The sequence below is a fragment of the Trichosurus vulpecula genome, chromosome 4 (assembly GCF_011100635.1).
Source record: "Trichosurus vulpecula isolate mTriVul1 chromosome 4, mTriVul1.pri, whole genome shotgun sequence".
NCBI classification, from domain to species: Eukaryota; Metazoa; Chordata; class Mammalia; order Diprotodontia; family Phalangeridae; genus Trichosurus; species Trichosurus vulpecula.
The window spans coordinates 96,135,450-96,161,494 of NC_050576.1; the positions used below are offsets into that span (position 1 = coordinate 96,135,450).

Consider the following 26,045-nt stretch of genomic DNA (forward strand, 5'->3'; position numbering starts at 1 on the left):
TCCACTCCTCCAGGATTTATTTTGAGGACCTATTTTATGATTGTTTGGAGGTAAATAGGGGAGAGTTACAGTGATTAACTGCTTCCTCCACCATCTTGGCTCCTGGAAGTCTCCCTTATTTCTCCTCCGATCTTTTATGCTGAATTTTCTAATGAGTTCCGGTCTTTTTCTCACATATACCTAAAAGTCTTTCAGTTTATTAAATGTCCATTTTTTTTTCGTTCAGGAGGATAATCAACTTTGCTGGGTTATTCTTGATCACATCTTTTGCTTTTTGAAAAATAATGTTCCAAAACCTGCAGTCTTTTAGTGTAGAAGCTGCTAAGTCTTAGGAAAGCTTAATTGTTTCTCTGCATTATTTAAATTTTTGAGTTTGTGACCATTTGATCTTCATCTTTGAAATAGGAGTAGCTTTTGTAACCTCACTATCTTCTTCTCGATATGAATGCTGATCTTCTTTTATGCCATAGTAACTATCTATAGTCACATTCTTTTCCCATTGCTTACCCAGACCTCAAGTCCTTCTTGCTGTTATTTTCTGAATTCTTTCTTGGGGCCCAACCACAGGCACTCCTCTCTTCCCTTAAGTCACAGTTAGGGCACCCAGCCATGCAGTCCCCAAAAATGTTCTTCCTCCCTGCTGTACTATTGTAACAACAATGTTATTGGCAGCTGCTGTGAAGGTGTAAGACCAACAACACCAGCACACAGGAAGGCTGCTGGCACAGGTTCTTTGATATGCTTTCCTGAGGAAAGCAACTTTAAGGGGTTTACAATCTCACTTTAATTAAACATACATACATCATTCACTTAGTTCAGGGGGAAAAGTTAGCACCCTGGACTTCAGGGAAAATACAAACAGAAATTACAAGCAGAGAAAATAACACAAATCAATAGACAGGGCTTCTCGCTCTCTGATCATTACATACATCCATAGTTACCAGAGAGAGAAGTACCAACATCTGGGTTTTCAAAGCCAGGTAGGCTCCTTAATGGCTACCCAGAGTCTTGTCTGGTCACATCACATGAACACTTTTCCAGTGAGTGAGCCCCAAGCAAAATTCTAACTTCAGAGTATATATACACTTCTTCAGGGTCAGCTCACAGAGGGCATCACAACCATGTGACTCACACAAATGCGACTTAGGCTTTCTTGTCACTTAAGCTGGTCATCAAAGACTCTTGATTAACCAAAGACTCTTGATTCAAACAAAGGCAAGTCTCAGTCAAAGGCATTTGATTACCTTAGTGCTGAGAAAAACTAGAACTCCAAAAGAACAAAGAGTAAAACAAAAAGTCCCACTTTGCTTGCCATCACAACTACACTTACCAGGCAAGTGCTCCTTCTTGGTCATCCACAGCCACAGTGTGGTATCACTTCTGGTCAGTACTGTTAGACCAGTCATATGAAAATGGGAGAGGGGAGGTTGTCCTTCAACTTACGCCCACTCAGCCTCTGCTGTTCCTTAGATAAAATTTTGTGATGTAAAAATTCATGAGGCAAAAGTTCCTGAGGTAAAATTTCTTGAGGCTTAGCCTACTTCTGGGATGAAGCTGCCCCCACGACTGCTGTTTGTTGATTCAGCAAAATCTGCTTGGAGGTGTTTACACTTCACTCAGGTCTAACCTGAGCCCCTGGATGTGATATCTTTCCTGAGGTCCTCTCAAGTGCGCTTAGAAGAGCCATTAATTTATCCCTTTACTTTTACTGGTCTCCATTCATATCAGGGGGATGTTTTGTCTGTTTGTGGAGGAAATCTGGAGAGCATGGAAATTTCTGACCTACTCTGCCATCTTTCCAGAAGGCCCCTTTTGACTTTTAAAGGTTTTCACAACCTGGTACCAACCTCTCTTTCCATTAATTTTACTTCACATTCTACTCTCTGATCTCTCCAAGCTGGCCCTTTTTCTTCCTCACTCATTTTATTCTATCTCTCATCTCATGCATTTGTACTGATCATACTCATGCATTGAAAGTATTTTTTCATGACCTCCATTTCATAAAATCCCTCTCTTCAAAACTCAGTTTATGCCCTGCCTTCTACATGAAATCTTTCCTCTACTCAAAAAGTACTTGTACCTTCCTTTTCATATTACCTTGTATTTAACTACTTTTTGTTCATTTTATTCACTCTCTTTACATATATTATGCACATTTTATATATATTCTTATTGTCTTCTATATTTGAATGAAATGACTATCACAACACCTACACATAATAGGAATTTAATAAGTGTTTGGTGACAAATTGATAATTCTTCCTCTCTGACCTTACATTGAGTAAATGTTTAATAAATTTCTTCATTTTATATATATATATATACATATGTTATGTATATATGTATATATACATATACCTATATATATTATAATTTGTCCTCTTTTTCTTACCAACATGGATACCAGCCTTTCTTTCTTAAATGTGGTATTTCATGTTCTAATTTATTTTTACTTTTCTCATCTATAGGAGTGTGTTACCTTCATTCAGTAGAAAATGGTAATTTTTGGCCAAGGAAAATATCTTATATGGAAGGTGATGAAATAACAATTCAATGTATTTATGGCTACAGTCTTCCAAATAATCAAGAGAAAATTACCTGCACCAGACAAGGCTGGTCTACTGATACAGACTGTAGAGAGAAGAGTAAGTAACCCTACTGCAAGGGAGCTTTCGATGTATATTATGTTTGTTTTTAAAAAGCAAATCAAAGATGGCAGTGTCTACCTTTGTGCCATGGGCCTCCATAGGAATCATTTGAGCACTTAATAGTTTGGTTTCATCCACCTTCCAAAACTTCTGATACTGTGTGTCTGGATTCCATTCTGTCTGAACAACATCCAGCCATATTCAAGCACCACTTGTTTCTCCTGCTAACAAACTAGTTCCATCTGTTAGAAATCTGACATGTGGTCATCCTTCAGCAATCCTTAATACTGTAACCCCTTTGCTTCCAACTTTCCTATGACCACCTGTCAGAAGTTTGACATACTGTAGCTTGATAAAAGGAAAATAGAAACTGTCAAAGCCATCTTCTTTAGGTTTCTCCAACTACACTGTAGTGTTTGACTGAAGAAAAATGCTGGTTATAAGAAGAGGCTGTGTGAAAAGAAGCCTGGGGGAAAGGACACCTGAGAGAAAAGGTGTTCTGCAATAAAACACAAAGCAAACTGCTCAGTAATATCACAATGTATTTCTGGAAGAGGCAGAAGTGGTGAATTGGTGACCCCTTCCTGGAATACCACAGCAAGAACCTCAAGTATAAGTGTGATGCAGGACATTTGGTACAGAACTGGTGAGACTGTCCCATTATGTATAGATCTTTCCATTTCCATACAAAGATGAATAAGGCCAATGGTGGAAATAGCAACCATCCAAAATACCAAACTATATCAGACTTCTTAGCAAATGACTCTCACCATATTGTGCTTTGTGGGGGAAAAATTTAAAAGACTATTGTCTATGTTAAATACATATTTTAAATTTGTTCTTTTTAATACCAGTTCATTCTATTTACTCTTTCCATCAGCAATCCTTTATCAAGGTCCTCTAAGTGGCAGGCACAGAGGGTTCAAAGAGGATGAAAAGGTTCTAACTTCACAAGGCACAGATTCTTGTGAAGGGAAGCAATGCATATCCAGAAAAATTAAACACAAAACATATATGGACATTTATTTGAGTTTTTCTTCAATTATCAAAATTAATATACACTGCAAACAAGTGATTCTAAAATGGCAAATCCCTCAAATTAGCTTAACATTTCTCTCCATTATTCAGTTCCCTGCAGTAAAAAAAAAATAGTTTGACATAAAATACTATTTGCCATTGAATTGATGGTCTTAAAAAGGAGCTCTGAGAAATCATTTTGAGAATTTTGTTGTTAGGCTGGCTCTCTCTCTAGATTAAATTTAGGACAATAGTCAAGGGTCATAAAGTTGAAGCTAATGGGGGCCAAGAGATCTGTTTTCAAAAATGTCTGCAACCCTAATTAATTCTTTCCTACAAGCTGCATACATATATTGCCTGTTGGAAAAAAATGATTTCTTGTATGGTTATTATTTCTCAGTAGAATAAAAGGTCTTACTATACTACTTCTCCCTGGGTCTAAAGATTTCTTAGGTATGACAGTGTCTTCTGAAACAGCCTAAGGAAAGCAGGTGGAGAGACATGTCTCCCAAAGTGAATGAAATACTTAAATCAGAAAGGTAGACATGTGGACGATGGTAAAAAATGACTTGGATAACAATTCAGTTATTTTGTCCATACAAACACTACCATTTCTTCATGTCAGTCCTCAGTACTAAAAGGTATCAACAGATACATTGAAATTTTCAGTTCAGAAAGAGAAGGAGATTTGGAAAGAAGCAAAGATAAAGGGGAAAAAAAGTTGAAGAAAGAGAAAGAAAAGGAGTGGGAAGTGAAAGATGAAGGGGAAAAGAAACAGAAAATGAAAAAGATCAGGAAAAGTGGAGAACAATGTAGAAACATAGATGGAAGCTATGGAAGGGAAAGATGGAGGAAAAGGAAAAAAAGGATAAAGGCATAGACAGATAGTATTGTAAGGAAGAAATATAGAAAAAGAAGGAAGAAGAGAAAGGGAGAGAGGAGACAGAGGAAGTGTTGAGATGCTTTGAACTATTACACTCCTATTCTAATAATCATTTTATGAAATTTTTGTGCACCAAACTATGCAAGGTGATGGGGATACAAAACCTAAGTGAAAAAATATCCCCTACTTTCATGTAATTCACATGCTGTTGGGGAACTAGCACATGCAACCAACTATGTCTATCCATGATAATTTGAAGAAAGAGGCCAGAGTGAACAATTAAAAGGATCAGAAAAGCCTTCCCTTAGGAGATGGTAGTTGAGCTGAGCTTTGAAAAGCATAATGTTATTTTAGTATTGGTACAAAACCCAAGAAACCTGACATTTCCATCTTCACATTTGGGTAAGGGGTTAAAATGAGCATTAAGAAATGAGAAATGAAGGGGTAACCTCTCAGGGTCTTTCCCAAAATAGGTAAAATATCTCTTCGAGGTATTTCAGAAAGGTTGCTTCCAACTTTTACTCTATGATTTTAAGCCATTTGATTGGTGATCTGATTTTAATGATTTGGTGTTGCAGAGAGAGGGCTTAAGAGGTGAAATTTAAAAAATAGATATGTATCTAGTATTGGAATGCCTTCAAATGACCCCCTGAAACACTTAGAAGATGTGAGGTTCTTAAAAGATGGTTCTCCTTACCTATATTCCCCTTTTCTTTACCATTTCCACAATATACCTGTACTGCAGCGCTAGCTACTCCAAATCTGAGCTTTGAGAAATGTATTTTCCTAAAATGTATTTTAGGTGTATGGAACAGGTCATTTCCCCATGGCAGTCCATATTTCCCTAGGCTTGGATTCCACTTTGGATGACAATTATAAAGTCATTTGCAGTTAAAAAGGACTTTAATTACATAGGCACATGAGGGAGACACATGAAAGAATAGGTAATGTGGAAGAGATCTGGTTTTTTAGTGGACTACAACATCAATGAGTCCATACTGTGACATGGGGGCCAAATGATCTAATTTAGGCTTAGGCTTCAGTAACAGAAACATAGTAGAACTGGAGGAAGGGGGAGGAGAGGGATGAGAAAGCTGATTGTCCTCCTTTACTCAGTCCTGGTGAACCCTCATCTGATGCATTAAGTTCACTTCTAGGTGCCATATTTTAGGAAGGACATTGAAACTCAGAGGATAATGAAAGGGGTGATGAGAGGATTGGAAGCTATGTCAGAGGAAGATCAGTCAGCAATCATGATGGGTGCCTCTACTGTGTTTCCTTTCAGTCTCTTCTTAACTTTCTGCAATCTGGTTTTTACTGGTTTTATCTGAAATTATTCTCTCTAAAGTTACCAATGACTTCTCATTGGACAAATTTAATGAACTTTTCCCAATCCCAATTATTTTGACCTCTCTGGAAACATCTGACATTGTTGATCACTTTTCCTTCCTGGATAATCTTTCTTATAAGTTTTTGTAACATTCCTCTCTCCTTGTATTCCTCCTTCCTCTCTGAATACTCATTATGTCCAACACAGAAGTTGTTATCTTCCCTCTCCAAAAATACTCCTTTCTTCCAAACTTCGCTAATATAGTCTAGGGCATTACCATTCCCACAGCTCAGTCTCACTAAGCCCCTATATTCAATCTCTTGCTAGATATTGTCATTTCAACCTTCACATCTTTCATATACATTTCCTTTCCCCCTCCTCATAGCCTATAACCCAGTTAATGCCCTAATTACCATTTGCCTGGACTATTCCTTTAACTGTCTAGTTGGTCACAATGTCATAAATCTTTCACCACTCCAATCTATCCTCTAATCAGCAGAGAAAGTGATTTTTTTAAAAAAAAAACAAGTCAGTCCTCTTCTCAATAAACTCTAATGGCTTTCTATCACATCTAAGATTAAAGATAAGGTCCTAAGGTATTTGAAGTTCTTCATAACCTTGACTTTTCCTACTTTTCTAGTCTTCTTCCATTTTATTCCTTTTACACACTATAGCAATCCAGTTACACTGATCTTACTTGCTATCTATGCCTTTGTGTTTGCTGTTCCCCTGTGCTTGGAATGCTATTCTCCTTGCTTCTGTCTCTTATTTCTCTCTCTTCCTTCCAGATCCAGCTAGAATTGAACCTTCTGCAGGAAGCTTTTCTAGTCACCCCACCTTCCTCTCTGAGATTACTTTCCACCTCATGCTGTATGTTCTTAGTTATTCATGGGTTAGGGACACTTTTCTTTTTGTCTTTGTAATCCCATGGTTAAGCACAAGTCTTGGCACATAGGAAGTGTTTGTTTGCTAAATGACTGAGTGTGAGACAGGGATGTTTTGTGGAAGAGGGATTAGAATTGTTTTGATTGGCCTCAGAGGACAAGATTAAGAGCAAGGAGTAAAGTTAGAGGAAGATAAAGGCTCAGTGTAAGGAAAACTAACTGAAAATGTAGAATGGGCTGAACTCCCAAGCAGTGAGTTCCCTTGTCCATGGAAGTCTTCAATCAGAAGCTTGATATCCAGGTGTGAAGAATGTTTTAGAGAGGATGAGTACTCCAATATGAGACAGAGTAGATCATTCCTATAGTCTTTTACAACTCTGAAATGTTATCATGCTGTGATTTCCAGCCCACAATCCAGTAGTCAGTTGCCTCAGTGTATTTAAATCATAGTTGTGGAGAGAAATCCAGTTCTGGACTAAATTAACTCTGTCTAGAGATTCTCATATTGACAGATTGGTTTTGGGAACTCTTAGGAATTTCAAGATTGTCTGAGGAAATATCAGAGGCACCTAGGTTATACGGGATCCCCATGAAACACTACTGAAAACATTCCCTGCATCTGAATTCCATGGGAAGGTCATAAACACCACCCAAAGGATCTCCCATGGCCACTGACCTTAATAATCTAGCAGTCAGTATCGGTATACTCCCTGAGGGGCAAAGACGGCAAAGAGTGATCTATAGCTCCTTGACCTCTAATGAGAAAGTTCTTCAACAATCTAAGAAATGACAAACTCCTAATAGTGCTATTTTATCAAGGTCATCAATGAGTAAATCAGATTGTTTTTTTATAAAATTCCCTCACTTTTTTTGATGCCATCATTTTATTTTTTGCTTTCTTACAAAGATAGTAATGAGTCCACATTAATAATTTCCTTGTGATCTTTCCCTTTCAGGAATGTGCACAGTTAAAAGTTACTTTGAGAATGGATTTTTTTCTGAATCAAAATTACATTACCCTGTCAATACAGAAGCAAGATACCAATGTAAAGAAGGATATGCAACAACAGACGGAAAAAAAGAGGGATTTATCACATGTGGGCAACAAGGATGGTTGAATCAACCACAGTGTATTAGTGAGTAATTTAATATTTTATTCACTCTCTTCCTGAATGTAGCTAGGGATTCACCTTCTACTGTACCTCATGTCTATGTTATGAATAGTTTCATTTGATTCCATAAATGCAGATATTGTCCAGATAATCTTATTTTAATTGCTTGTAAATTTGAAAGGCAGCCTAGAATAGTGGGGAAAAATAAGAACAACACTGAAATTCTCTCCTCTTGGATGTCTGGTTCTAATCCTTTTTCACTGCTAACTAGTCATGCAACTATAGGCAAGTTATTCAGCCTCTCTAGGCCTCAGTTTTTGGGTCTGTAAAATGAGGAGTGTGGATGAAAAGATTTCTTTCAGCTCTATTTTTATATGGATTTATGAGTGTAGTTCTTTTAGGGTAGACAAAATTTCCTCTGTCCTATTCAAATTCTCTCTAGCTATATGTTCCTGCCTTTCACTAGGTGTAATGAGCTTAGCCAAAATCAATGATGCACTGCAGGAGATTCCTGGCAGGGCATAGATGTCATTGGATTTTACTGCTAGGCCTCTTTGGCTGCTTCCCTACCCCTTGTTCTCCAAAACTGTAAAACTGATCACCTACTCTCTAATAAAAAGAAAAGAAAAAGAAAGGTGATTATATGCGGTTTGATAAAGATTGGAGGTTAAAAGATGGGGGTGTAGTTTTGTAACTTTCAGGTCCTTAAGCGAACCAGCCAAATCCATGCCTTTGATTTGACTTTGTTGGAGGTCCTGGGACTTTTTATCATTGCCATAGCATCATAGAGGCCTACAGATGGAGGTTTGCTGAAGACCTAAGCACAGTTACATCCCTGTACCCTGATGTTCTTTTATCCAGGAATGTGCTAGCGATTTTTAGGCATAGGAAGAGGTTAGCATAACAATCCTTCACCTCAGTCTCTTTCATCCATACCTTTGTTTTGGCCTTGCCCTTCCCCTGAATTTCACTCCTTATTACTGCTCCTTGGAAGCACTAGTTTTCTTTGAAGCTCATCTCTTGTGCCACATAAAGCCTATTTTGATATCCTCTATCTATTAGTGAATTTTCCTCCCAATCACCTTGTATCTTGGTACATACTTGTATATATGCACATATTGACTCCTCAGTCAAATATAAACTGCTTGAGACAGGGATTATTTCATTTCAATCTTTACATTCCCAACTCCTATAACAGAATCTGTCTCATAGTAGGTATCTAATAAACATGCTATGAATAAAGGCTTAATTCAGATCAGATTTATTAGAGTCATTCTAAAGGTTCTAATCTTGGAATATCTCAACTTGTGATACATTTCTTCAAAATAAGAAATACTTAACAAGCATTCATCAATAATGTACTCTATTGCTTACAGTTCTAAGGAATAAATATAGGCTCAGATTTTATAGTATAACTTTAATATCTTAGTGTGATATTTGAATTTTATATTAGATTCTGACTTTTTGTGGTTCATGAGTAAAAATTTCATGTTAATACATAGATTTTTGTATATCAATACAAAACTAGAAGAACCCCTAAAAATCACCTAGTCCATTCCCCCTCATTTTATTCAAACAGATGAGCCACCTGCAGCCCACAGATCTTAACTGACTTTATTCAAGATATCAACATTAGTAGGTAGCAAATTTGAGATTTGAACTCAGGTCCTCAACTCGTAAATCCTATGGTTTCTTTTTTTTTACTTTGCCAATGAACACAATTCTTCCTGATAACCGAGTTATCACCTGGTAGTAAGTTAGGTACTCAATTACTTTAATTCTCAAAGACATGAACTAATTAATTACATTAATTCAGTTTATTAATTCTCAACTTCATCAAATGGCACCTTAGTGTCCTGAAAGAGGACTTTATTACAACTAACCTCTTAAGTTTTTACTTGGGCATGACAACCAAAAGAGTAGTAGATACTTATATCTATAGAAATGGTAAACAAAATAAGGTTTCTGTTCTTTGTGATATATGTGCCAATCCCACAGGATATAATATAATGTAAGTATTATACGTAAACTCTTTTTTGACTTTAGAGTTCTCTTAGAGATACTGGCTGTCCATACAAATCATTTTCAAAATTCTGCATTTAATTCAGGCATAGTCTTATGAAAAAGGTCCTAAGTGGTTCAGAAAACTTTGTCCTTAGGGAAACATGCCCTTGGATATTGTCCTGAAATAGATTCCTAGAAATCCAGGTTTCCAGAAAAAAATAGCAGAGTACTTGGTTATTGCTTAACATATAGCACTTTATTTCATTTTCATTTTAAAAACTCAGAAATGAAGCCATGGATTTCTATAAGGTCTGATTTGCTGAGTTGAAATATACATGAGGTTGCATGAGAGATATAATTCCAATTTTGTTTTTTGGTTTAGAAATTTGTGATATTCCTCAATTTGAATACGCCAGATACAAAGGAAGTAAGGCATTTTTGAAGCCTAATGAAAGATTAGAATATGAATGCATGGATGGATATGAAATCACAAGTGGGGAAACTACAGGTGTCAAAGTTTGTGGTGTTGATGAGTGGCCCACAATAATTGAATGCTATGGTAAGCTACTTTTCCTGAATTAAAAAAAAGTTTGTGGGTATTCATGGATGGATAGAATTCAACTGTTAATGTTTTCAGTGAACAAAAAAGCATTTATAAAGCACTTACTATATGCCAAGCACTTTAGTAGGGACTGAAGAGATAAAAGCAAAGCAACACAGTCCCCGCTCTCAGTTGTGTCATATTCTAAAAAGGGAGACAACCGATGTATGAGGGTTCAGATGCAGGACAGCTAGAAAGGCTTAGAGGTCTTACAGTTGAGTCAAGGCCGATGTTAATGCATCTTCTTATTGTCATCTCCATTGATATAACCATATATTTCAGTTATTGAATTGTCTGACAACATTAATATTTTGGTAGTAAGGACTTTGTTTTCGAAGTCACTGGCCATTGCTCCAGAGGTAATAGAAGCTAAAGTATCTACAGAAGAAGTTGCCACTACTAGAGTTCTCCCTTTGGACAGTCACACTGATTCCAGGATTAATGCTCATAATACGCAGAATTGTGTTGGATAGGAAAGAATAGACTTTTTAGCAATCAACCTAAAGATGCAACAAATAAGAATGATTTGGGGAGCACTGAAGGCATTCAGATGAATCAATGGATAATATTTGAGCATTAAAACCATTTTCCAAATGTTGCCTCCCTAAAATAAATTCAGATATTAATGCTCATTATCAAGATGTCCTTTTTGTTCTAGCTGCTTTATGTGGATACTAATACCATTGGGAGTTTCTCCAGACTCCTTGTTGAAGTTTTTTTTGAAGTCTCTTCACCTATAAGCTATTGTAGGTTTGGCAGTCTTTGTAGCTGCCAGCTCCTGTTGGTTCCTGTGATGATTACTCCATCTTCACTAATTAAGCTGTCATTTTTTCTTTATGCCATTAAGTTATTGTCTTTGACACTAGAAATTGCCGGTTATTCATATTTTATGACTCAAGTACTGTTGTTTTGTCACAACTCAACTGTGCTCTAAATGTATGACTTAAAAGGTATGTTTCACTCATTAATATGGCTTACCATGTCGTGAGAGTCGCACAAGATATTTTTCCATTGGAAAACCTGTCCAATTTTATAAGTCAGTTATTTAGATCATGTCTGAATACAAACTAAAAATATGAGGTGTTATAAAACAAATAACTTTCTAGAATCATATCTGAGTATTATACAATATGTTTGTAGTTTACATCAGAGTATATATGTATGTGTATATTACATGAACATATATACATACACACACTGCATATTTATGTATGGAATATTGTGTTTGTTTTCATTAAATATACAGGACCGTATATTGTACAGTGGTGGGTTCTGGTTTTAGATTTTTAACTAATGGCTGTGTGATGCTTTAACTTACTCATCAGTCAAATTAGAGGGTTAAACTATGTGATCTCTAAGTATAAAATCTCTTTTCTTCTATTAAACAAACCTATAATAATATACTTTAAATAATAATTCAAAGCATATATTTTCTAAATTGTTTTCCCCAGTTGATTCTGCCAATACTGAAACTGAATTCTAACCTAGTCATTTAATTCTAACCCACTTACAGATTTTTATTTTTATGTAATTTTTTGTTTCCTATGCATCTACTCTCTTTCCATCCCCTTGACATCAGATTTCTAAAGAGACCTACTATTTCCAGAAGGGTCTTATGTGAAATTGGGTGATATTTAGCTAGATTGTTAGCTCTTTGAAGGTGGAAACTAAAAACTTTCTCATAGCCACTACTTAAAAATGTTTTAAATCACAGTAAATTATTTGTTGAACAAAAAATAAACTTCAAAAAGCTAAAACATTTATTTTTCTGTTACTTTATTTTTAGAAAAACTGTGTCGTCTCCCTATTCTACAATACACTTTATATCCCAATCCTACGGCAAATGAATATAAAGTTGGAGATGTGCTGACATTTCGCTGTTCCAGTGGACTAAAACTAGTTGGATCACCTTTTGTGCAGTGTTACCACTTTGGATGGTCCCCCAGTATTCCTACATGTGAACGTAAACATTTCTTCTTAAATTGGTGTTAACAACAATGGAATTACTGAACATGATCTTGGCACAACTTTGTATCTTTGCTTTAGTTTTCATGTAGTATGTTTTAGGTTGGCATATAATCATTTATATCTTCTTTAGTTTACCAAGAAGACAGAAATCAGTGTTGGAAGAGGAGTCATAAGGATATTCTTGATCAAGACTATATTTTCCTTTCAACATTTGAATTTTGCTATTTGTAGAGAAAAATGCCAATCCCAAGAGGCCAGAGGAGGTTGAGGCATTTTCCTTTCAATACTGACTATGCAAGTTGGGCTTCTTATTTAAAAAAAAACATTCTATATGGACTAGAAGAAATAATAGGAATTATCTCAAAGTCAGTCCACATTAGCATGGTAAAATTATTTCCTCCAACTTCATTCATTAGCATGTGGGTAGGAGTGGAGGAAGTCCATGGTGAGAGTAATCTAGGATTGGGGTGTGGTGAGATATGAGCACCAATTGGACAAGAAACCAAAAGAGCCCACAGCTATGCCAACTTAATAGGTACTAAAAGTGGCTCTGTGGTAACCAAGTACATAGGTTCTTTTGGATTAAGTATTCTTCCTGTGCATCTGGGATTAACAGGTACAGAAAAGATTTCAGTCAGTGAATTTTAAGGTCAATGTTAGCCTATCATAGCATAAATCAATGTAATGTAGGACAGATATAGAGTGATTTCTTAACTGGTAGGACATAGAACTCACTAATAATCAGAATTGACTCATTGCTTTGTTAAGGTCTGGGTAGATATTTTGGTAATTTGTTTTCAAAAGACAGCTAGACCAGTTCTCCCAGGCCTAAGGACTTCTTCCCTATGGGCATGAGGGCAATGGCTCTCTTATTTGTATATTGGTTTTGGCTTCCCATATTGTGCCCAGCAAGTCAATTCAAAGGTCTATAATTTGCCCAGGTTATAACTGACTGTAAAGATGACAGTGGACAGGGTGACTGCCGGGAACAGGTAGGAAAATGAATCACTAAAATAAATGATAATGGACGGATCTGATAAAGTCTTTTATGCTAATCATATAATATATGGAGATGTAATATATGGAGACTAGATGACAGCAGAAGCAGATGCATTCAAAGTTGTTTGAATGGCTGAATGCAAAAAGTATATTGCAGTTTAATGTCATCTTGGAAGGAGGGCTCCAGTAGTGTTCCCAAGAGATCTGTTCTTGACTCTGTGCTAACACTTTTATTAGTGTCTTGGAAAAAGACCTGGATACCATGCTCATGAAATTTACAGAGAATATAAAACTGAGCAGTGTTGGTAGTTAATACACTGGATTACAGAACTGAGTACAGTTCAGTAAGATTGCTAGATAGAGTCAGAGGACCCAAGTTCAAATCCCAGCTTTGCTATTTACTACTTGTGTAACAATAGGCAAATCATTTAAGCTTTTTGGTCTTCAAATGTAAAATGAGAGGTCTGGGCTCAACGACTTCTGAGATCCATTCCAACTCTAAATCAATGATCCAGTTATCTATACAATTATAAAATTACTTACATCACCTTTTTGTTATAGAGAAAGTAGAATGTTGCGAACAACCACCTGAAATTGTGAATGGGACACCTAAGGACTCCAACAATAAGACATATTGTCATAGTGATGTAGTAGAGTATAATTGTGATCTTGGATTTGTGAAGAGAGGACCCAAGAAAATACAATGCAATAATGGAGAATGGACAACCTTACCCACTTGCATTGGTAATGCATTGTGAAGTGTATTTTATATAATTTTATTTTGTTCATGTGTGCATGTATATCCATATACGAATGTAGAGGAAGCACTTTTTCATTTTTTGGAAGATAATTTAATCATATGTGTTTCTAATTTATGTAGAGGAAAAAAGAAGATGTGCAGAATTACCCAAACTTGTCCACGGTCATGTTCAGACTCATAACCTGTCATATTTCCATGGAGCTTCAGTGGAATATGGTTGTGAGGAAGGTTTTACAATGGTTGGAAGAAAGACAGTTACCTGTGATCAAGGAAATTGGACCCAACTCCCCAAATGCATTGGTAAATGATACTGTTTTTCAATTAGAGATTTGATATTGTCAATAAATATTTACATTTCTTTGTGATATTTAAAAAAATTATAACAACACACATATTCAAAGAATGTCTCCTAATTAGTCAATATGTTATTATTAAGTAATGATACATTAAATAGTTAATTGCAAATTGTGGCATAATAAACATATATATGCTTCCAAATTTGATAAGTATTTGCTACTCTCAGAGCCTTTTGTACTGTGGTGTTTCCCTATTAAAACAGTATAAACCCAAATTTCACCTAGAAACTATTTAAGTCATATAAAACCTGTCCACTCACTTGATAAATTTTCATGTCATGAAGTATTTCTTAAAATTAAAACCAATAAAATATTTCATTGTACAGTTGATGTAGGAAAAAAGTTTTGTAAACACACATGTAAAAATTCATTTCAAAGGTATCTTACTTGTTGGGCCGTGTAGTGGTCTTCAAAACAAAAAGTGAACTTTAGAAAAGAACTCCTTAAATTTATGCACTCCTGCTGAAAATTATTTTGTGTGTTTAAGTGGCCATAGGAAACTGTTGTCTTCCTATGTAGATTCTCTTTTCTTCTGCAGATCCCACAGTTGTCAACAATACTCCTCCATGAAATTTTCATTGTCTTCAAAAGCATTGGAAGAAAGTATTGGGATTGCAGTATAATGGGCAAAATGACAACTTAGGCCTTTACTTCTTATATATCCTGGTTGTTGATATGTGAAAATGGAGGTTAAATAACACAGTGTTATTCCACCTGAGAGAAGAAAAGTTGAGGAATGTGATTACAGAAAATGCTTTCCCCTTCACGGGCAGCCCCTGAGCCCTTTCTCCCATTCCCCAAACCCTTCTCTAATTTGAGTTAATTATATTAGGTGGCCTGGAGTATACAATGTTGGAGTTGGAATCAATATAACTTAAGTCGGAGTCTTGTCCTAGACATTTATTAACTCTTTTTATCTTGACCAAGACTTCTAACCTCCCCCAACTTTACTTTTCTATATTACATCTATAAAATAGGGATAATAAAAGCATCTTCTGGGATTATTCTGAGGATCAACTGAGATAATATGTAAATTTCTCTGCAAACCTTTAACAATCTATGTAAAAGCTAGCTATTAACATTTTTTTTTGCCTGATGCTTCTATGAAAGGGTGAAAAAGCATAGAACTTCTTTTCTAAAAAGAGTCTTGAATTCTTGAGTCTTTTCCTTGACTTCTTTTCTCCAGGGAGAGCCCTTCCTTTATCTTGTTCTCTGCCATCATTAGTACAAACAACCAATTGAAGTCCATAACTAATCTTTACAACCATATGGAAATATTTCATAACACAAACTATCAAGAGCCATATCAGTTACAGGTATCATATTATATTCTTTCCTTATTTTTTAATTATTTATTCTTAATATTTTTTCTTTTTAAATTTTGAGTTCCAGATTCTCTCCCTCCATCCCACCCTTTCCCCACCCACTGAGAAGGCAAACAATATATCATTTAAACGTGTGAAATAATGCAAAGCATATTTCCATATTGAGCATATCACCAAATAAATTTTAAAAATAAAGTGAAAAAATCATACATCAATTCAAACTTAGAGTTCATCAGTTCTTTCTCTGGAAGTGGTTAACATTTTTTCATCATAAGTCCTTTGGAATTGTCTTGAGTCACTGTATGAATCACGGTACCCAAGTCTTTCACAGTTGGTCATCATTACAACATTGCTGTTACTGTGCGCAATGATCTCCCAGTTCCTCTCACTTCACTTTGCATCAGTTCATATAGGTCTTGCCACATTTTTCTGAAACCAACCCCCTTGTTATTCCTTATAGCACAATAGTGCTCCATCACAATCATATGGCACAACATGTTTAGCCATTCACCACTTGATGAGCATCCCCTCAATTTCCAATTCTTTGACACCACAAAAAGAGCAGTTATTAATATTTCTGTGTAGCCAGGCCCTTTTCTTGTTCCTTTGATCTCTTTGGGGAACAGACCTAGTAGCAGTATAGCTGGATCAAAGCATATGCACAAATTTATAGAACTTTGGGCATCGTTCCAGATCATTCTCTAGAATGATTAGACCAGTTCACTGCTTTATCAACAATTCATTAATGTATCTATTTTCCCTCATCCCCTCCAGCATTTGTCATTTCTGATAGATGTGAGGTGGTACCTCAGAGTTGTTTAAATTTGCCTTTCTCTAATCTATAGTGATTTAGAACATTTTTAATATGACTATAGATATAGATAGCTTTGATTTCTTCTTCCGAAAACTGCCTGTTCATACCCCTTAACCATTTATCAGTTCGGGAATGGCTTTTCTTTTTTATTGTAAATTTCACTCAGTTTTCTATATATTTAAGAAATGAAGTGTTTATCATAGAAAACAGCTGTAAAAACTCTTGATGTTACTTTATTGCCTATGATACCTTTTAGGAAAATGTAGTTTCTTGGTTATCTCTTTTAATTAGGCCTATTTTTGCTTTGTCTGAGATCGTAATTGTCACCCTTGCCTTTTTTACTTCAGCTGAAGCATAATAGATGATGCTCCAGCCCATGATTTTAACTCTGTGTGTGTTTGTGTCTGTCTGTCTGTCTGTCTGTTTCAAGTGTGTCTCTTGTAAATAATAAATTGTCAGATTCTGGTTTCTAATATATTCTGCTATCGGCTTCCATTTTATGGGTTGGTTCACCCCATTCATACTCATAGTTATGGTTTCTAACTATTTATTTCCCTCCATCTGATTTTCTTCTATTTATCCTTTTCTCTTTTTTTATCCTACCCCTCCTCAAAAACTTGTTTTGCTTCTGGCCACTACATCCCTTAATCTGCCCTCCCACTTATCATCACCCCATATATCTTATTACCTTCCCTCCTGTTTCCTTACTGGGTAAGATAGATTTCTGCATCGAATTGAGTTTGTGTGTATGTATGTATGTATACATGTATATGCATATGTAAATATGTACATATGTGTGAATATATTTACATGTGTGTATGAGTATATATAATCTTCCTTCTTTGAACCAATAACAATGAAAGAAGCGTTCAAACATTGTCCACAATTCTTCCATTTTATCCACCACCAGAAAAGCTCTTCTTTGTACCACTCTTTTATATGAGAAAATTTTCCCCATTCTACATCTCCCTTCCCCCTTCTCCCAGGGCATTCCTCTTTCTCACCCCTACATTTTTTTAGATCATCCTAATATGATTGACTCACTGTGCCCTCTGTCTATTGACTCAATCATGCCCTCTGTCTATATATATTCCTAACTGTCCTAATAATGATAAAGTTCTTAGGAGATACAGGTATCATATAGGAACGTAAATAGTTCAACTTTATTGAGTTCCTTATTACTTTTTCATGTTTACCTTTTTTGCTTCTCTTGAGTATTCTGTTTGAATGTCAAAATTTCTATTCAGCTGTGGTCTTTTTTAATGAATCCTTGAAAGTCCTTAATTTCATTAAAACTATATTTTGCGCCTAAATGATTTACTCATTTTTGTTGGGTAGGTGATGTGGTTGTAATCCTAGCTCTTTTACATTCCAACATACCATATCACAAGCTCTCCAGTTCTTTTAGGTGGAAGTTGCTAAATCTTGTGCGATCCTGACTATGCTTCCATGATATTTGAATTGTTTCTTGCTGGCTGCTTGAAGTATTTTCTTCTTGACCTAGGAGTTCTAGAATTTGGCTATAACACACCTGGTAGTTTTCATCATGGAATCTCTTTCAGGTGGTGACTATTTATTTTTTTCCATTTCTACTTTCCCCTGTGCTTCTAAGATATCAGCAGAGTTTTCCTGATACTTTCTTGAAATAGTATGTCCAGGGTGGTTTTTTTTTTATCATGACTTTCACATAGTCCAATAATTCTTAAATTATCTCTCCTCAATCTATTTTCCAGGTCAGTTGATTTCCCAATGAGATAGTTCACATTTTTTTATTTTATAAAATTTTTCATCATTGTTTTATTGTTTCTTGATGTCTCATGGAATCATTAGCTTCTACATGCTCTGTTCTAATTTTAAGGAATTATTTACTTCAGCGAACAGTTGTACCTCCTTTTCTACTTGGCCTATTCTACATTTAAATTTTCTTTTTTTTTTCAGTGATTTTTTGTGGCTCTTATGATTAGGCCAAATCTGTTTTTTTAAGTTGTTATTTTCTTCCGCATTTTTTCTGGTGCATATTTTACAAAATCTCTTTTCATAATTTTATTCCATTACTCTCATACCTTTTTCCAATTTTTTCTCTACCTCTATTAACCCTTTCTTTAACTCTTCAAGGTATTCTTGCTCTCTTTGGGTCCAATAAGCATTATTCTTTGAGCCTTTCATAGTAGTTTTTTCCCATTGTTGTCTTCTAAATTTATGTCTTGATCTTTCCTGAATTGTAGTAGCTTTTTATGGTCAAGTTCTTTTTTATTGTTTGCTCATTTTCCCAGAGTATTTCTTCACTTTGAATTTTATGTTAAAGCTGAGCTCTGCTCACCTCGAGGTAGGGAGGTACTGTGACAATCTTTAGCCTTTTTATGATGGAAGTTTGGGTATCTACAAGTTTTTGGTTCTTCCAAGGTCTTATTATTTTGGGAGAGGTGTGGTCACCACTCTCTTGGTCTGTGATCAGGTCTTTTTTTAAAATTTTTTTTAATATATTTAGTTTTCAGCATTGATTTTCACAAGAGTTTGAATTACAAATTTTCTCCCCATTTCTACCCTGCCCCCCACTCCAAGAAGGCGTATATTCTGGTTGCCCTGTTCCCCAGTCAGCCCTCCCTTCTGTCACCCCACTCCCCTCCCATCCCCTTTTCCCTTTCTTTCTTATAGGGCAAGATAAATTTCTACGCCCCATTGCCTGTGTATCTTATTTTCTAGTTGCATCCAAAAACTTTTTTTTTGTTTGTTTTTGAATGTCTGTTTATAAAACTTTGAGTTCCAAATTCTCTCTCCTCTTCCCTTCCCAGCCACCCTCCCTAAGAAGTCAAGCAATTCAACATAGGCCACATGTGTATCATTATGTATAACCCTTCCACAATACTCATGTTGTGAAAGACTCACTATATTTTGCTCCTTTCTAACCTATCCCCCTTTATCGAATTTTCTCCCTTGACCCTGTCCCCTTTCGAAAGTGTTTGTTTTTGATTACCTCCACCCCCATCTGCCCTCCCTTCTATCATCCCCCCTTGTTTTATCTTCTTCTTCCTCCTTTTTTCATGTGGGGTAAGTTACTAAATTGAGTATGTATGGCATTCCCTCCTCAGGTCAAATCTGATGACAGCAAGATTCACTCATTCCCCCTCACCTGACTTCTCTTCCCTTCCCACAGAACTGCTTTTTCTTGCCACTTTTATGCGAGATAATTTACCCCATTATATCTCTCCCTATCTCCCTCTCTCAATATGTTCCTCTCTCATCCCTTAATTTTATTTTATTCCTTTTAGATATCTTCTCTCCATCTTCAACTCACCCTGTGCCCTCTCTCTCTCTCTCTCTCTCTCTCTCTCTCTCTCTCTCTACATATATATATATATATATATATATATATATATATATATATATATATATATATATATATATATATATGTCACTAGTTTCCACTTGCTTCAATCTAACTTTTTAGGTAGTACTTTCTTCAGTAGTCTTTTGGACCTCCTTTTCCATTTGGCTAATTCTGCCTTTCAAGGCAGTCTTCTCCTCATTGGCTTTTTGGAGCTCTTTTGCCACTTGAGTTAGTCTATTTTTAAGGTGTTGTTTTCTTCAGTGAATTTTTCAGCATTTTTTGGGTCTCCTTTAGCAAGTCATTGACTTGTTTTTCATGGTTTTCTCACATCCTTCTCATTTCTCTTCCCAATTATTCCTCTACTTCTCTAACATGATTTTCTAAATCCTTTTTGAGCTCTTCCATGGCCTGGGACCAGTTCATATTTTTCTTGGAGGCTTTTGTTGTAGGCTCTTTGACTTTGTTAACTTCTTCTGGCTGTATGTTTTGGTCTTCTTTGTCACCAAAGTAAGATTCCAAAGTCTGAGACTGAATCTGGGTGCGTCTTCGCTGCCTGACCATATTCCCAACCAACTAACATGACCCTTGAGTTTTTCAGCAGGGTATGACTGCTTGTAGACTAGAGAGTTCTATGTTCCTCGCTTAGGGGGATGTGCCAGTTCTGCCACACCAGCACTCCTCCTTCCCCAAGAACCCCCAACCTGGAGTGGACTTAGATCTTCGGCAGGCTCTGCACTCCTGCTCTGATCTGCCACTTAATTCCTCCCACCAGGTGGGCCTGGGGCCAGAAGCAACTGCAACTGTACTTCTGTAGCTGCCCCACCTCTGCTGCCCTGGGGGCGGTAGCCAAACAGGTGAACTCCTTCCACTCCGGCAGCTTTTCTCACTAACCTTTTCTGTTGTCTTTGATGTTTGTGGGTTGAGAAGTCTGGTAACTGCTGCAGCTCACTGATTCAGGGCACTAGGGCATGCTCCACCCGGCTCCTGGTCTGGTTGGTCCGTGCTGCCCCTCCTGGGTTCTGCTCTGCTCCACTCCACTCCCAGGTCCATGTGGGATAGACCTTGCCCAGAGACCATCCAGGCTGTCCTGGGCTGGAGCCCTGCTTCCCTCTTCTATTTTGTGGGTTCTGCAGTTCTAGAATTGGTTCAGAGCCATTTTTATAGGTTTTTGGAGGGACTCGGCAGGGAGCTCATGCTAGTCCCTGCTTTTCAGCTGCCATCTTGGCCTGTGATCTGGTCTTTACCTAGGAAAGGCTGCTACTTTTCTGCAGCTACAAGAATCAGTGCTCTTCTTGGCCAAGCCCTCTGTTCTTCTGAAGCCACATGTTCCAGTACTCCTCTTGGCCTGGGCAGTGTTATCAAGATCCCTGCTCCCTTATGACCAACCAGAATCCTTGCTGTTATGGGACTGTGGACCAGAAATGCTTATATAGGCAATAGATTTTTCAATCAGTACCAGGTGTACCCAGTGCCAGCAAAGGTCTCCTGTAATCTTTCTGACTAGTTGTCTGACCCCCTTACTGTCTCTGGGCTAAGAGCTCCCAAAGCTGCTGCTGTCATCATAGCTTCCTTCAAATTCTACCACTGGTTCTCCTGCTGCAGTAGAAGCCTATACCCACCTAGGTATTAAAGACATCTCCTGTTAACCTCTTAAGTTGTCTTAGGCTAGATAAATGTCTCTCTACCACTCCAAAATTTCATTCATGACATTATTTTGAAGTTTTTTGGAAGGGGACGTTGGATAGTTCAGTTGAATCCTGGCCTATACCCTTCTATCATGGCTATGCCTCCTTCCAGGGTATTCATTTATTCTTTTCCTTGGCCCAGATTTCTTATCATAAATCTGGAGACAAACAGGAGCCAGGTGGCTTTGTAGCCAAACTCTCATTTTACATGTAGTGGGAGGAAGTGAGATGATGATTAGGATACCCCTGATCAGTTGATTTTGACCTGGATTGGTTAATATAAATACATGAGATTAAGGGCAGAGAATCAAGGTAGAGAGAGTAATAATCAGCAGTGTCAAAGGCTGAAAAGATATTGAGGAGAATGAGGATTGAGAAAATGTATCTGGATTTGGCAACTAAGAGGTCACTGGTAACTTTGAAGAAAACAGTTTTAGTGGACTAATGAATTTGGAAGCTGTATTATGAGGGGTTAAGAAGAGAGTGAGAGAAAGTGCAGGTACTTATTGTAAACAGCTTTTTCATGGAGTTTAGCCACAAAGGGCAGAAGAGAAGTAGGAAGATAATTATTGGGGATGGAAAGATCAAGTAAGGGTTTTTTGAGGATTGGGGAAACATGGACATATTGGTAGGCAGTAGGGAAGAAGCCAGGGGAATGTGAGAAATTGAACATAAGTGATGGTGAAGGGATGACAGAAAGGAAAATCTATTCAATGGATGGGATGGAATGAAATCACTTGTATAGAAGGAATTATTATTGGCAAAGAAGAGGGCCACTTCTTTATGTGAGACAGGGGTGAAGGAAAAAGTATAGCAGAAGCCATATGAACAAAACAAGGTGAGGAAATAGGGAGAAGAGGAGCTCAGAACAAATAGCTTCAACATATCCTGTAAAATAATACACAAGTTATCAGTGTGCTTAAGAAAACTTCAGTTAAGCCAACCATCGCCCCTACTATTGTACTGTCCTATTATTTCTCCTCCTGTTTCCTTAAAGTCCTTCAGAAGACCATTAATAAAAGGTGTCTCCATTTTCCTTCCTCTCAACTCTGGATCTCTATCAAGCCTTCTGTGATCTGGCTTCTGCTCTCATTATTCAACTTTAACTGCCCTTTCTAAAGTTATGGATGATCTTTTAATGACAATATCCAAAGACCTTTTTTCAGTCTTTCTCCTTCCTGACCTCTCTGGAATGTGATATTGCTGATCACCTTCTTCTCCTGAATACTTCCTCTTTCCTGGCTTTTTATGAAATCACTCTCTCCTGTTTTCCTCGCTAAATATCTGATCACTTCTCAGTCAACTCAAACTTTGTATATAGTACACACAATAATCATGACTTCCCCTCAGTGTCTCTCTTAATCCAGAGGCCTCTTACTAGTCTCATCACTTACCATGGGTTCAATTTTCCTCTATGCACTTTTTTAGAAACCTTGAACTTGATGTCTTGTAGGTATCTCAAACTGAGTATATCCAAAATAGAACAAATTTTCTTTCCTCACAAACTTCCTCTCTTCTTCACTTCCTTATGATTGTTGAGAGTATCACCAACTGCCCAAGCACCCAGGCTTGAAACCTCAGTATTATCTGCAACTACTCATTTCACTTACCCCACTTATCCAATCTGTTGTGAAATCTTCTTGTTTCTATGTTCATAACATTTTTCTTATAAGTCTCCTTTTTAATGTTCAAAGTTTAATATTAGTATAGGCTATGATCCCTTCTTACCTGGACTATTTCTTTAGATTTTTGTTATTGTTTTTTAAAGCACTCTTATATCTATTTATCAAGGTTTTAATCTGTTCTATGCTTTTTCAGAATTTCTATTTTCATGTTTATTTTGGGTTTTTTAATTTGTTGTTTTCTATTTTTGAATTGTGTACCCAATTAATTTATCTTTTAAAAAAATGAAAGTGCTTAGAGTTAGAAAAAACCCCTTATGATTATTTTTGTTTTATCATTAAATATTCATGTGTTATCTTATTAATTTAATTTAATGACATTTTCTATTTCTATGATTTCTTCAATGCCCTAAAATTATTTAGCATTCAATTAGTCTCCAATTTGAAGATTTTTTATTTTTTACTTACATATGTGTGTATATATTAGTGAGTGAATGAGAATGAGTGTATATGTGTGTTTGTGTATTCAGTTCCCTTTGATTCAGAAAAAAGTAAGCTTAATGGGTTGACTGTTCCCTCTACCCTCTCACCCCTATTTGTATACTCTCTCTCTAATATACCCTTTTTATGTGAGATACGTTTCTGATGCTACCTCATACTTACATTTCCAGTATAATACCTTTTTTTTTCTCATTTCCTTCTTCTAAAAGCATTAACACAAACAAAACTCCCTCAGGATGCTTGTAGTCTTTTTATATGATTTTATCTTTTTTTCCTATATGATTCCATTAGGGATCTGTAACAGAACTTGTTTCTTTACCCCTATTAGAATGTAAATAATTAATCTTCATATAGACATTTCCAATAAAAAGTATTTACTTTACTATGTTTCACTGGACTTCTATATTTGCATTTAAAAATGTTTACTTAGTTTGGTCCTTTTCATCCAAAATGCTTGGATACATTTTTTTCTTCTGTGAAGTCATACTCAGTTTTAGCAGATGGTTTTAGTCTTTATTGTAAGCTTTTATCATTTGCCTTTGGGCAAAAAATAGCATTCAAATTTCACCTCTCTGTTATAATTATACCTGACAAGTTGTGTGCGATCTTGTCAATGGATGCTAGGTATTAGAACTATTTCTTGTTGTCTGCTTTGCAATGTGTTTTTTTTTTATCTTTGAAGGTATGTATTTTGGCTATGATGTTCCTGAGAGTTTTCATTTTGGTATTGCTTTTAGGAAATTACCATTGGGTCTTTCTAATTTTTTTTGACTGTTGGGTTTCAATAGGTCTAGTCAGTTTTCATTTATGATTTCTTAAAAAATATGACATCAGGGTATGTTTTTAAATTTTTCTGGTCATGATTTTTAAGTACTCTAAAAATTCTTAGATTTGTTCTCCTTGACTTGTTTTTCCAGTCTTTTTTTCAACTTCAATGATACTTTGTTTTTACATTTACAGATTATTCTTAAAAGGTCTCTTACAACAAAGTGAAACAGCTAAGTAAAATTAATAATACAATGATCTCATTTGATAGTTCATGTAATATTTCACATCTGTGGTAACTGCTACCTCTCCATTTTTTATATTAGCAGAAATATATTTATTTTATCACCCTCCAGTCCTCTATCCCATTTTTTTAAAAAAGCAGAAAAGAAAAAAAAAACATTTCTTTCAACAAATATGTCTGGGGATTACTATATTCTTTTGGCTTTAGCATTTGATCTTCTCCCAGTTCTTAGTATTTCCTGATTTTATTCTGTTTTTAGTGTTTTTTCATTGTGTTTAGATCACTCATATCTTCAACCTCACTTTCTGATTAAGGGCTATGTGTTTAAGTGAGACTGTGCTCTTTCCTGCTGTCTTTGGTGGTGTGAAGAGGCCTGCTTGGCTTTAATGTGGTATCTAGAACTAATCTTCAACTTTGGCAGGAATTTTTGGGCTTTGAAGTGAGAATCCTGGTGGCTACAGTTTAGTTGCAACTTTGACCCCTTATCTGTCTGCTTCTGTTTACCTGAACCCAAATCAAGAGTTGCCTCAGTAGCTTGCTTTGATCCTAACAGGTTCCAAACATGTTTCTGAGCATAGCAAGCTTTCTTAGAGACCCCAGGTTCTTTTCTTCCCAAGTGCTTCCTCGGCCCTTTTTCCTGCTGATAGTTGTGCTTTGGTTTGGGCTACTGGGCTGCCCAAAATCTATGGCCCTGACTCCTGCCTTGGATATCCTTTCCTTGTATCCTTTTTGTTCCAACTAACTTGGGTTATATCTACTCAAAGCTGAGATGATTCCGGGAAGATGGCAGAATAGCCCAGAAAATTCCAACCTCTCAAGATTTTTCCCCACAGAAGAGATAAAATAGCACTTCAGGGTAAACAAATTGCAGGTAAAAATAATTAAGAATAGGGGCACAACAGGGGTCTTCCTGGGACAATCCAAGAAGATATGAAGAAAAATCCCAGGAAGAGGTTTGGTACCCATGAGAATAAACAGCTCCTAGGGACCAGTTTAACAATAAGTGGCAAGCTATTTAAACAAACTGCAAGCCATGGGGTTAGCTGGGTGGGAAGGCTACCTCAGCCCCAGCTACAGGAAGTTTTACTTCTGGGATAGTAAGTCTGAGCTAGGGAAGATTGAGGGAACTTCTGCTGACAAGGAACACCAGACCAAGCTGTGCCACAGATAGCATCAGGGGTGAGAAGGAATCAGCACAA

The 26,045-nt window shown here is 36.5% G+C and overlaps 1 protein-coding gene across 1 annotated transcript in view; it reads left to right on the forward strand.

Moving 5' to 3' along the window:
- Positions 1 to 26,045, forward strand: part of CFH (complement factor H) — a 123,700-nt gene that overhangs the window by 62,467 nt on the left and 35,188 nt on the right. Inside the window, exons 9-14 of the mRNA XM_036754491.1 lie at positions 2,469 to 2,645; positions 7,719 to 7,898; positions 10,261 to 10,437; positions 12,266 to 12,442; positions 14,008 to 14,190; positions 14,327 to 14,506. Coding sequence (XP_036610386.1) covers positions 2,469 to 2,645; positions 7,719 to 7,898; positions 10,261 to 10,437; positions 12,266 to 12,442; positions 14,008 to 14,190; positions 14,327 to 14,506 — 1,074 coding nt within the window. The remainder of the gene's footprint in view (positions 1 to 2,468; positions 2,646 to 7,718; positions 7,899 to 10,260; positions 10,438 to 12,265; positions 12,443 to 14,007; positions 14,191 to 14,326; positions 14,507 to 26,045) is intronic.